The 13,391-nt window shown below is 21.7% G+C and overlaps 5 protein-coding genes across 5 annotated transcripts; 1 reads left to right on the forward strand and 4 right to left on the reverse strand. All coding sequences in view use genetic code 6, as the record gives it.

Annotated features, from left to right (window-relative positions):
* Positions 1 to 1,107: 1,107 nt before the first annotated feature.
* On the reverse strand, positions 1,108 to 4,047 carry TTHERM_00530150 (M48 family peptidase; the record flags this gene model as incomplete). Its single annotated transcript, XM_001032726.2, has 5 exons — positions 1,108 to 2,392; positions 2,553 to 3,190; positions 3,317 to 3,562; positions 3,748 to 3,874; positions 3,941 to 4,047. The coding sequence occupies 5 exons, from the start codon at positions 4,045 to 4,047 to the stop codon at positions 1,108 to 1,110; spliced, it is 2,403 nt and encodes an 800-aa protein (XP_001032726.2).
* Positions 4,048 to 5,637: 1,590 nt separating this feature from the next.
* On the forward strand, positions 5,638 to 7,796 carry TTHERM_00530160 (hypothetical protein; the record flags this gene model as incomplete). Its single annotated transcript, XM_001032727.2, has 6 exons — positions 5,638 to 5,743; positions 5,863 to 6,287; positions 6,401 to 6,565; positions 6,627 to 6,842; positions 6,902 to 7,282; positions 7,341 to 7,796. 6 exons carry the CDS (start codon positions 5,638 to 5,640, stop codon positions 7,794 to 7,796), a joined length of 1,749 nt encoding a protein of 582 aa, XP_001032727.2.
* A 180-nt stretch (positions 7,797 to 7,976) lies between these two features.
* Positions 7,977 to 8,918, reverse strand: TTHERM_000530169 (hypothetical protein; the record flags this gene model as incomplete). The annotated part of the gene is made up of 3 exons (XM_012799556.1): positions 7,977 to 8,047; positions 8,122 to 8,817; positions 8,867 to 8,918. 3 exons carry the CDS (start codon positions 8,916 to 8,918, stop codon positions 7,977 to 7,979), a joined length of 819 nt encoding a protein of 272 aa, XP_012655010.1.
* Positions 8,919 to 9,098: 180 nt separating this feature from the next.
* TTHERM_00530170 (hypothetical protein) lies at positions 9,099 to 10,894 on the reverse strand (the record flags this gene model as incomplete). Its single annotated transcript, XM_001032728.2, has 6 exons — positions 9,099 to 9,171; positions 9,229 to 9,664; positions 9,714 to 10,230; positions 10,287 to 10,478; positions 10,537 to 10,575; positions 10,631 to 10,894. 6 exons carry the CDS (start codon positions 10,892 to 10,894, stop codon positions 9,099 to 9,101), a joined length of 1,521 nt encoding a protein of 506 aa, XP_001032728.2.
* Positions 10,895 to 11,501: 607 nt separating this feature from the next.
* On the reverse strand, positions 11,502 to 13,045 carry TTHERM_00530180 (hypothetical protein; the record flags this gene model as incomplete). The annotated part of the gene is made up of 2 exons (XM_001032729.2): positions 12,234 to 13,045; positions 11,502 to 12,183 (listed from the first exon to the last, which is right to left on the reverse strand). Exons 1-2 carry the CDS (start codon positions 12,998 to 13,000, stop codon positions 11,502 to 11,504), a joined length of 1,449 nt encoding a protein of 482 aa, XP_001032729.2. The 5' UTR covers positions 13,001 to 13,045.
* Between the last annotated feature and the right edge of the window lie 346 nt (positions 13,046 to 13,391).

A 13,391-nucleotide genomic window follows, 5' to 3' on the forward strand; every position in this document is an offset into this window, starting at 1 on the left:
TATTCTTAATATGTGCGTTAAACTATTCATACATATTTTATTAAGACAACATATGCTTAACTAAATATTTAAAAATATAAAGGTTAAAATCCCTAAATATGACATTTAATTAGCATCACTTATTTTATAAAATATAATAGAAATTACCTAATAGAACAAACAAAAATAAATATTCAAACAAAATATTTCAAAATAGTAAAAAGTTAAAAGTTGAATAAATATTTTTTATTAGTTGATTATTGTAATAAATTATAATGAATATAATCAAATTTTGTTAGATATTATAATAATCGATGCATCAATAAATTGCTTGTGGATTATTATATCAATCTATCATGTATCAAAATATATCAAAAATAGTATGATTTTACTATAAATAAAATTAAAAATGAAGTACAATCCTATTTTAAATACAAGCTATGCTATATAAATATATAGAACTAATTTGAACATAAATACAAATCTAATTTAGGATGAAGTATATTTTATGAAAATAAAAATGAATTAGTTTTTATGAATAATTGCAAATATTATATTTATATATTAATATTTAAAAGCTTGATTTAATTATCTAAAAGATATATCTTCAAAAGAAATTAATAAAATTTATTATAATTTACTTATTAATATGATATTTAGGAGATAAAAATATAGAAAAAATCTAATTAAATTTTTTTAGCAGATTGGAACTAAATTAAGAAGTGAGATCAATTGATAATGAAAAGTATATAGAATGAATATCAAATCTGTACACTAATCTATTTTTTTTCATTTTTATTGGTGAATTTTGAGTTAATTTTATTGAAGCTTGTATTAAATAAAATAAAATAAACAATACGATTTTGAAATAAAAATTATTAAGAAAATATAGATTTTAAATATTAAAGATTTTAAAATATAACTTGTTTAATTTAAAAATAAATCTGATTTATTTTTCGTTTCAACTTTGAAACTAAATTACTCAAAGAATTAACTAACTAACTATCTAACTAAATAAATAAATTTTAGTCTAAATTATAAAATTTTTTGAAATTGAAATAGCAAATTTTTGAGAAAGTAAGAAAATATTAGATTTAAATATCAACTAATAATAATAAGGTTAATATCTCATTAGTTGCCATTTCCATTCATTACTTAATATTAGTTTATCTTTGATGAACGATTATTATTTTATGAGAATTTATTATTATCTAGAGATGTTCCATTTTTTTGGTATCCTTATTTTTTCTAATTACCATTAAAGGTAGGAGAATAATTTATACCATTTTGGTAATGTTCTTTATTTTAATCAGAATTTATTACTTATTGGTTTGGTGAATTGTGAAAGCCATTGCTTATATTATTATTAAAAATATTGTTATTGAAATTATTATTATTTTAAAATTCTGGAGGAGACTGAGGTCTAGATTAATTTTATTGCAAAACTTATCTTTTTCTAATATCATTTGAAGGTATTTATGAGCCAAAAAGATACACATCCTCTTTATATAACTTTTTATTGGGATGATTGATATCAACACTACTGCTGTAATCTCTAGAATCAAGAGATTCGATATTAGATATCGAGTGTTTGTAAACCTTGCGATTTGTAATTAAGTAAGAACTACTGCTATTTGAAAGCTGTTAATTATTTCTTAGTACATTCTATTACTAATGTTATTATTATTATTGTTACTACTGAGCAATAGATCCTAAATTTAGCTGCAATCCACTATTGACTCCTTATTGTTATTGCTATTGTAAGAGATACTATTAATTAGTCCACTAATTTAATAAATCAGATACAAGCTACTGCTACATTTATTGCATTTAAAGCTATTATTAAATCAGCTATTAATTTTATTATTGCTCATAATTAAACAACAGATTTAAATTAAATCCACTATTTGTATTTGGATTGGCAAAATTTTAAATAAGTGTATTATTTAATGCTTGCTGATAACCTATTTGGTTGCTATTACTATCTATCTCATTTTAATTATTTTATTACTAAGTGATAGGAAATTACTGCATAGAACTATTTAAACTGTTACTCCCATTCCTATCTAGAGCATGATAAATTGGATTCCTACTTTAAAATCCATTTATTTAGTTTTATGAATTTGCATGCTCCCTTAAGAATCCTTAATATTATGAACCAAGTTATCTTCTATTATTACTATTATTATTATTAGTATTATTAGGGGAATTTATATAATGCCTATTATTACTATTATCTATATTTTGATGATTTCTTCCATTTATACTTACATATTCCTCAAGAAAATTTTATATTTTCTCTTAAATTTATTAATTTTCTAAACCGTTTTGTTTTTCAATTTAAAATAATGTCTGTTTAATACGTTTTAATCTTTCAAATAATCCAGGATGAGAATGTTTGAACCAAGCATACCTTAAATTAAATACAATAAAAGCTTCAATATAAAATAATTAAATTAATAAAATAAATATGTTTTAATTTAAATTATTCATTAAAATAAAAAAAAAATTTAACAAATTTGATTTAAAATTAATAATTTAGAAAATTAGTTTTAATACAAATGAAAACTTACCAAGGATCAGGATTAAGAGTAGACACATCTTCTTTTTATATTTTAGTTAGACCACTCATTAAATAATAACCATATCCTAAATTGCATGCAAAAGTATCTGCTTAAAACTCAAAATAGCGGGAGATTACTAAATCTATTATTTCAATTACTGAGTTTATAGGTGAAAATAAATTAAAAAACAGTGTTGTGCCTATAAAAGTAGATTTATCAGTAAATCCAAAGCTAAGAAATATTGAATCACTGTTTCTGAAAAAAGAAAATAGTGAAAAAATTATTATTATTCTCAAACAATAGATTAAAAATTTAATTTTGGAATGAGAATGCTTCCAGTGTCCTAATTCATGACCAACTACAGACATTATTTCGTTTTAAGACATTTAATTTAAAAGAGTGTCGAATAGGACTATTCTCTTGTTATTCCAAAGTCCATAGAAATATGCATTAGAGTGCTCTGAGCGTCGAGACCCATCCATTTTAAGGATATCTTTCAAAGGAAAATTAATGCTGATGGCTAGCTCATTTATTTCTTGTTTTAATTCTCCATCTTCTAATTCCTCAAACTTGTTAAATGCCGGAGCTATAAAATTAGGGTTTATAGTGATATATGCCAGCATAAACAATATAATAAATATTTCTACCTATATATATTATTTAACATGAATTTTATTAAGCAAAAAAAAGTTTTATTTTATAAGATTAAATAAAGATTAATAAAACACTAAAACTAAAAATACTGAAAATACTGAAAAAAATTTTGAATTTACATTAAAAAAGAACCACTCATTAGATTCTGTTTTATCTACTACATAAATATATCCATAAAGAATAGTTGGTATGATAATAACACTCAAACCTGCTTCTATCACTAAATCGTTAAAAAATAGGAAAAGAGTCTTTTTATTAAAGCCATATTTTTCTTCTATTACAAATGTTTCATATAGAGCTATAGGCACATCTATAAATTTTGATTTAAGAGCTTCAATTAAGAGAAACATAAAACCTCTTTAAAACTATTTAAAATAGATAGATAAATTAATTAATTAAAAAATATTTTAAAATGCAAAATAGACCAGTTAGAATTAATAAATAAATAAATTTAAATATTTGATTTTAACTTTTAGTTATTGTATTTATTTATGTGTTTAATTTGTATTAAAATTATTATGTTAAGATAAAACTACAAATTATTAATTACTTCGCTTGTTGGCTCTATAATAGGGAAAAGTTTAGTTACACCGTTCCAAACTAATGGCATAACATAAGTTAGGGAGAAGATGCATTCAAGACCAGTTTTAACAGAGTAAACATACATTTAAAATGCTCTAATTCAAATAAAAAAATACATGTGTTTGAGTAACTTTTTATGATAAATCATAAAATTTCTTTACAATTTATCGAACGCATACTACATAGCTCTCTTATATTGATCTGGATCTATTCCTAAAGATCTTACATCTGAAGGCATTTTTTTAATCTATTTATAATTTTAAATCATTAGGTTAGATTTATTTAGCTGATATCAATTAAAGCGAAGTATTTACTGCCTTTATGTACCTAGAAAGCTATCTTAGATTTAAAATCTACTCTAGTATATATTTCGCAAATATGAAAACTAAATTTTATAAAAAATAGAACTATATCTATCTGCTTAAAGCGTATAATTTTCAATTGAAGTATGGATTTATTTAAAATCATCCTATCAAAATGTATTTACATACTGCTACTGGCATGTATGGAAAATAAGACTAATTCTTATCTTCTATCTCCTTAATTACCATGTTTTACTTTCCCAAATATCCTATCGCTACTTACTTTTACTTTTTTTTAGATTAATAAATTAAGGAAAATTAAATAATTAAATAATTAGAATGTGCATTTAAGGAGCGAATAATTATTTAATAAGGATTGGTATTAAAAATTATATTAAAAAAAAACTAATCTTTCTTTTTCAAAAAATTGGATTAGGGTGAATATAATGCATAGGTTTTAAATTTGCTCTATTTTAATGCAATTTGGATTTTTATTTTGTATTAAAAAGCTATTATTTAAACAAATTAGAGCTATTCTGGCCAGTTTATTGTGTTCTTACATCAGTTTTCATTGTTAATTTTGCTTTAGTTTTTGATTAATATGTATATTTTCTTCAAAAATTTATGATTTTATCCTATTTTTATTGATTAAAATCCATCTGAATAATTTTTTAAATAAAATTTAGAAGATACAAAAAAATAGACGCTAAATTATTTATTCAGATCTTCTTATAATATTATACAGAATTCGATAGGAATTATTTTTTTATTTATTTATATTTTGGTTACTTATAAATAATTAATTATATTTATTTATATTATTATTAAGCAAAAAATAAATAAATATTACAAAAAATATAAGATAAAAAGATGGCGTTTAATCCATTTACATGTAAATGTTTTTGTTCGTATTTAATCATCAATTTTAAGTTATTACCTTAAACGTGTTTTTAATTTAAATCTGATATTTTCTGAAATAAAAAAATTGAATAACTTTAAAGTTAAACATATTGGTTACACTAATATTTTCATTTGGTATAAGTTTATTGAAATTTAATTATAAAATTATTTAATTTACACTTTTATAGCTAATAATTCAAATTAAAACAGCTAATTTCTCAACTACATAATTTACTAAAATATTTAAGAAAATTATTTATTTATCATTTTATCAAAATAAAATAAAAAAATAATATTTTTCAATATTTTTTTAAACATATTTCGAATTTAATTTTTGGTTTGATTAATTTTATGATAAATTAAAAAAAATAATTTTATTTTAACATTATCTGATTTATTTATTTTGATTCAGTGCTGAAAGTGTTGAAGATATTTATTTATTTATTTATTTTAAGATTTATTAATTTTATTTCAAAAAATCAGTTTTGAATTTTCAAGAAATATCTACTTTTAAAAGTGAATGAATGAATGAATATACTTATGGAAATTTGTTTGTAGTTAGGTAGTAAATTTGAAATTATTATTAACTATTTTTGATCCAATCAACTTATTTTTCAATATAAAATAATTAATTAAAATCAATATAGATTAAATAAATGATGCTAGAATAATCAGAAGGCGGAGTAGATCATATAATCTAGGAGAATAAAGATTTAAAAAAGGCTCTTAAGTAACTTAAGAATACTTTAGATAGGACTATTGGTAAACTGCAGCTTATGTTTTTATTTAAATTTTATGTTTTTAAGTTTATCTCACAATCATTTATAAATAAGTTATTTCTATTTATTACATATTTCATTATATTCACTTTAAAATAACAGATGATTATGAAACTTTAAAAAACATTCATGAAGACTTTAAGCAACACTATTAAAAACTAAAAGATGAAAAGTCAGAATAAGTTTAAAGAATTTAAGTTGTTATAAATGAAAAAAACGATATAGAAAATCATTATGAATAAGTAGTCAAAAACTTAAAAAACTAGATAGAAGAAAAGTAAAGAGAAATAGAGTATATTTAAGCAAAAGTTCTTCCTTCTCTAGATCAAGATATGATTAGAGTTAGGCTGTTAAATGAGCTTGAAGCTCCTCATAGAATTGAGTTAGAAGCAAAGTAGCTAGAAATAGAAAGATTACAAGAAAAACATTATGATCTAAAAAGGTAGTTGGAGTTATTTAAAACAAAATATGAAGTTATAACTGCTGAGGCGCAGAGAGATATACGTGAATTAAAAGAAAAGCACAAGGTCCGTTATTTTTTAAAATTTATAGTGTATAAAAAATAAATTAGTTCATATTTAATTTGAAAATATTTTAAATTAAAGTATAAAATAGTAATTTAATTTCAAATTTTAAACAGATTGAATTAAAAGATATGATGCTTGAACTTTAAATCAACTAAGAAAAGACAATAGAAACTTAAAAAGAGAAATAATAGGCAAAAATGTTTAAAAAGGAGGCAGAAGAATTAAGAGCATAATTGCTATTAAAAGATGAAGATATTTTTAATTTGAAGAAGTTAATAGTAATATTTTTGAATTTACAAATATTATATTTATTTATTTATGAATTATAAATCTAAATAGGATTAAGAGAAATAAGATAAATCAGATTAGATTTAAAAATTTGTTGAGGAAATTTCAGAATTAAAAGAACAAATCAGATAATCTAAGACTGAAAATGAGAAGTAGTAGGATCATATTTCAGATTTGGAAAACGAGATAAAGCATTAATATTAAAAATAGTAGCAGTCACCTAACCAAAAGGGTAGTGACTTATCTCCAAAAAGATATATTGACTATGTAAATTAAATTCATTAAAAATAATTTAATAAATTAAAAATTTATTTATCTTAAATTAGCAAGGAGGAGAGTTACATCAACTCAGAGATAATGAATACTTAATCAAAAATTTATAGGCTAAAATATAAGAATAAAAATAAAAATTTGAAGAGGAAATATAGATAAATAGACAAGCAGAAAAGAAAATGGAAGATTAAATAGATAAATTGAGAAGAGAGAAAAGGGATTTACAAAATGAATATCAAAAATTTATTTCAGAAAGCTCAGACAAATTATCAGATGAAAAAAGAAAGGTCTTGGATCTTTAGAATAAAGTTAAGGATTTGGATAGAGAAAAGGATTCTTTAACAGATTAGATTAGATAATTATAAAATTAATCAGGTTTCCCTAAAGAAATTAGGAATTTTTCAAATAATGCTAAAGATTTATCTTCTCTTAAAGTAAATTTTCAATTAATTTTTTAATTTTAAATAATTTTTAAAATGGTGAAACAAACAGGAAGTAGAATCTCTTACTAGAAAGAATAAATAGCTCAAGGAAAAATTAAAAGAGGCAAATTAGAAAATTATGAAACTGCTTAGTGAAAAGATTTTAGAAAAAAAGAGGGATTAAGATATTTAAATAATGAACTAGCATAACACTTAGTTAAGTGGTTTAATTAATCAATACAATACATAAGGCAATGTAGGTACTTTAGGTAGTCTTAATTAAAATTTAAGAAGTTAAGCACTAAATTACTCTGCTCCTAACATTTAGCCTAATAATAGTTACCAAGGTATACAAACAAATAACTACAATACTTAGGGAGCTATCTAAAATACTGGAAATTTTTATACTGTTGCAGATGTTATAAAAACAGATCTTGACCACCATAGAGATCGTTTAAATCATGTAAAGAATCACATAGAAGATATGAATAGAATATCAAATCAGCAATTTTATAAGCCATACTGAATAATTAGTTATCGTTTATCAAACAAAATTATCATTTATATATTTATTATTTATAAATAACTTTAAATTTGTATATAACTTTTGTTCTTCAACTAAAATAATTCATGAGATACTCTCTCTTTGGATTAATAGCTAAAATCACTTTTAAATTTTAATTACAATCATATGTTATTTATTGCTTCAAAGGTAATTATAAGTCTATATTTTTTTATAACTTTGTATATTAAGCAATTCCTATTCGTGGATTTTTTCTATTTTAAAATAATTTAGCGTTATTAAATAAAATAATAACTATACAACAAATTATATTTATTTAATATTTTACTTAATTATTCTATTCTTTCTATGTCCTACTCTGGAATAAGTTTTTTTTATAACTCGCAGATTTTTTGAACTTTGTTAGGAGTATCTTTAGAATAGAATTCATCAAGGACGGCTTTTCTATTTGAAGACATTGCATTTAAATTAAGAGGTATGTGTTTAGGAGCTGGCTCTTTTTGCACTATTTCTTTACGTTAAGCTAATAGCTTTAAATAATCAATATCTTATCTCTATCTATTTTTTTGCTTTTTATGCTCAAACCACTCAGGATGAAAAAACTACATTTAGGTATTCAGTTGAATTCTTTCTCTTATTTTTTATCTTTCTATGTAGTAAAAACTAGTTGGTAGCTTTTTTCTGTAAATATATTAATTAGCATAAGTCCTTTATCCCAGAGGATCACTAGGATCAAAGGGATCATCGTTTTTGTAAAAAACGTAGGCTTTTTTTAAGTACTATTATATACCATTTGAGTTTACATATTCCATTTGGTCTTAATACTAGTTTACCAGACTATCTATTTTTTATACTTTTGTATTCATTCCATTAATTAAACTCCAAACTCCTTCGCTCTAATTATTCATTGCAGATCTATATTCTTCCTATTTTTCTTTTCTCTTCAATTCTTTTTCTGTCATTTCCTTTCTTTTCAATGTTGATGTTAGTGGACTCATCTGAATTGGATCAAGCTTTACATTTTCTGATTAAAAGTATGAAATATAGCTTTTTAAAATAATTAAAAATTTTACATCTAGGAACGGATAAAAAGTGGTGACTTTAAGTCTAATTTTTACTATTCATCTTTAGTTTTTTTGAAACACAAATAATTTAATGTTTATTAAAAAACCTTTTAATTAATTAATTAATTTATTTATTTTTTGTTTGTTTTATTTTGAATGGACACAAATTAATTTTAAGAATGGCAAATACATATTAAAACATAAATATAAAGCTAAATGAATATAGATAAAATGATTTATTTCATAAATAGTCTATTTTTGTATTGATTACTTTTAAGTAATTTGGAATTCTCATTTGACTATCTTCTAAATGTCTTTTTCAAGTTTTATTTTTTATTAAATTATTGAAACAAAAAAACAAAAAAAATTACTTTTTCAGCTTTTTAGCCATCTAATTTTTCATCACTTGGGTTTATAGTAACTGCAATTTAATATATCTAGGATCATTATCTATTTTATCTAGAGAAAAAGGATTATCTTTTTTATAAGTATACATATTTTGATAAATATAATCTGGATTCTTGGATAGGTTTTAGATTAAATTTGATTTGTTTGATTCATCATTTTTTTTAATGTGCCAACATTAGGGTGGGATATACCATTTATTATAATATTAAGGTTTCTTATTTTAATTTGATAAACTTCGATCTTATTTTTCAGAAACAGATCTTTTTTTGATAAAACTTTATTTGGACTAAAACGTTTTTTTAGCTAGTTCTTAAATATCATTATCTTACATTTTAAGTTATTAAACAGCTTCTTTGATAAAAGATAGGTCTTCTTTAGACATTCTTGACTGCCTTTTTTCTTATAAAATAAATTAATTATGTTAACATTTTTTAAATATCAGATTTACAATAGATGAAATTCAAATCATTATTTATCTTTCTTGAAGCTTCTCCATCATATTCCTCGTTAACTGAAGGTTTCAACATTTATATTTTATCCAGATTTACATTATAACTTTAAATATTTAATTCAACTTCTTTTTCTTTATCTTCAACAAAAACTTAATTCTCATGTAATTGCTTTAGTGATGTGTTGATTAAAGATTTTTGCATTCTATCAAATGCTTTTTAGAGATTTTATTCATCTAAATTATTAATATTTTAAAATCTTTGAGATTTACTCAAATCTTTTAAACTGCTTGAAACTCTTAATTTGAATGAATTTTTATTGTTGATGTTAATGTGGTTATTTTGATTTTCAAACTATTTATTTTCATCCTTTTATAAATCCAACAAACTTTTTTATTTAGTTAATTTAAAGGACCTCTATTCTGTATCCTTTGATGCATCTTTCTTTTAAAAATCTTTTACATAAAAATATTGTTTGACTATTCGCTCCCTTTTAGTTTCTTTAATTGGATCTTTCTTTATTATTAAAAAAAACGAATGGTTAATTAAAGACCTTTAAAACTAAATAATACTTTTAGTGAAGGCTTATAAACATTCTATTGTAAATATGCATTATCTTCTTATTCTTGTAATTCTTCTATTGACTAATTTATGTCATTAAATAACATTTTTTTTTCTGAGCTATGATTTATTTTTTTAAGAGGTTTAAAGGCCTATTTATATTTTTCTTGTTCATTAGCAGAATCAATAGTGCAACTCAGATCCTTCATATTTATTGTTTGATTAACATTTAAAAATAATTTTTATTATTATCAAACTTACTTCTTGTTTGCTTTAAGCATTCTAATCTCTTATTTAAGTCTATTATTTATATAGAATTAATATTTAATATCTAGCGAGTATATAAATAACTTACCATGATTTGATTTAAAGTCTAGTTAGGAGAAATGTATGTCTGCTAACTAAAAGAATTTTTTAGCGCACTATGATTTAGCTCGTTAAAAGATTTTTGAGATGAAAGGACAAATTCGTTTTTTATATTGTTTTCCTAAAAGTTAGAGAATTTTTTATTTTATATTCTATTTTTAATTTTTTCTATCAACAACTGTTGTCTTTCATTTGAAGAAACTTTTGTAAAATCATCAAATAAATGATTTAGAAGAGTTGACTTATTTATCATATTAAATAATTAATTAAAAGTTATTATAGTTGTTAAAACAACTCAAAATTATTATTTATATATCCTAAACACAAAATTATTAATTGATTGATTCATAGATAGTTAAACCTTTTTATTGAATGCTAAATAAATAAAAATTTAAAAACCAAATTGATTATGATCTAAATCCTCACTTTAAAGTAAGTATTTATTTAGAATAATATGCAATTTAATTTTTAAAAAGAACTTTTAAATATACTTTTCAAACAAATGTTTATTTAATTATTTATAATTAAAGTTAATTTTATTATTTTACACCAAATTTCAAAAAGAAAAGAAAAAGACATTTTAATACTCTATAGTTTCTAAGTAATTCGAGCCAGCCATTTTAATTAAATATATTAAATAAAATTAAAAATAATTTTTAATTAGCCAAATCGCTAGAAAATAATTTTAATTTGTAGAAATTGACGAAAAGTTACACTATTTATTTGATGGGATATTATAATATAAATAAATAAAGTTATAGTTTATTTAATACATTTTTTTTACTTTTTTAAATTAAATATTTGCTTTATGAATAAGAATTATTGTTAAAGTTATATATTTTATAGCTATTTAAAGTTAATCAATTATATGAAAATTAATAAACGCATAGAGGTTCAGCAGTGTAGTTTACTTTTTCATCACCATTTTAAATTACCAAGCATTCTTACTATGGTTAAGACTTTTTTGGGTTTAACCAATCCTTTAAAAGCTTTCTCTATTCTTTAATCTTGTCAATTTTTTATTATGAACTCAATATTGTTTTATGCACCTATTAATATTAACCAGGCCCAGGACTGTATAACGGATTTTTACTTGAAAAAAAATTGATATATTGATTTTCACCAAACCTATCTCTTTAATCACTTACAAACATATGAGAGGGGTTATTAGGTTTTAGAGATTCAAAAGTTAAATGTTGACTCACTACTTCTTTTTAAGGTGCTATATTTACATCTTAATATTATATTGCTTTTTGAATTTTTTTTTTTAGCCTATTAATAGATATATTACAGCTATCATTTTCATCTCTTTAAATCTTCGAAGAATAATTGTTTCTCTTTTTTTATAAAAATTATGATTTATTTTCATACTCTCCCGGTCCAGGATTATTTTAATTAGAGATGAAAAATGACTATGAAGTAATCTTTTCTCTGCTGGTGCCTCTAAAGCAAGAATTATGTGTTTATTTATATTTTGTTTCAGCATTTTATTAGTTATTGACTTTTGTACTAAAAATATTGTCTTTTGAAATATTTTGATATCTTTTATTTAAAAAATACAATAAAACTTAGAATTAAAATAAATGAATTACATTTTATTATCAACAACAAAAGATTTACTCATGTTGTTAGTTGGAGTTTCAAATAGTTAGGAATTGTTATTCATATTTTATTGAACTTAGCTATTTTCTAAATTACTTGTGTTATTATTATTATTATGGAATGATGTTGACTAATTTAATCTTAAATTATCAAATATTACTTAGGGTATTCCTTAATCATAATAATTTTATGATTTTTTATCAGAATCATTAATAGTTTTACATAAATTTTAACTTAAGGCTTTAAAATGTCTTACATGTCTTTATGGAGTTGATCTTTAGTTTGAGCTAAAACAAGTTTATTCCTTAGGGGTGTAGTTTTTGTATTTTTCAAATATATCCATCAGTCCTGCTTTTGATGATGGAATAATATAATATGATTTTTATTTTTTCTAGTTAGGAAAAATATAAGTCCCATTCGGTTTATTATATTTTTTACTTAAACTTTGCTCAACAAAGCTACTACCAAGCTCTATATTGTCAATTGTATTATTTAAAATGCTCTTGTTACTCTTTTTATTGATATTTCTTTATGATTTATCACTGGTTTGAGCTCGAATTATATCAAACTTTTTGGTGCTATGTTTGTTTTTTGAATTGTTAACCTTTTAGTGGTTCAAAATTGTTTCGGTTTAATCAAAACATTATCTAAGATAATCCTGACCATATTATTATTTCTCAGGTATGCGCACGTTATGTTATTAATATAATTACTTCAGCTTATCATTTTCAGCCTTTTTTGTAGTAAATCTAAACATTATTAAAATTAGATTGATAAAAATTAATTATATTTTCAATTATTGGATTAAACCCTACAAAATATTTATTTATCTAAATGTTAACGAAAAATAATTAAATTGATCAGGAAAGCAACGTTAAAAATATAAATATTAATTTTTTTTGGTTTTTAAATACTTATAAAATTAAGATTGAAAATAAATACATGAAGAAAAGTGTTGATAATTTTATAATAACTTTGCTAAATATTTTGTAAATAATATTAGATCAATCTTATTTACCATTGATTTGAGCTATTTAAACATACAATTTTGATGAAATTCTGGTTTTGTTTCTTTTTATCTTACTTTATTAGCCTTTGATTTTGTGTTTTACATATTGATTAAATAATAGTGTTAAAAATTATAAAAA

The sequence above is a fragment of the Tetrahymena thermophila genome (genome assembly GCF_000189635.1).
Source record: "Tetrahymena thermophila SB210 genomic scaffold scf_8254459, whole genome shotgun sequence".
Classification (NCBI taxonomy): Eukaryota; Ciliophora; class Oligohymenophorea; order Hymenostomatida; family Tetrahymenidae; genus Tetrahymena; species Tetrahymena thermophila.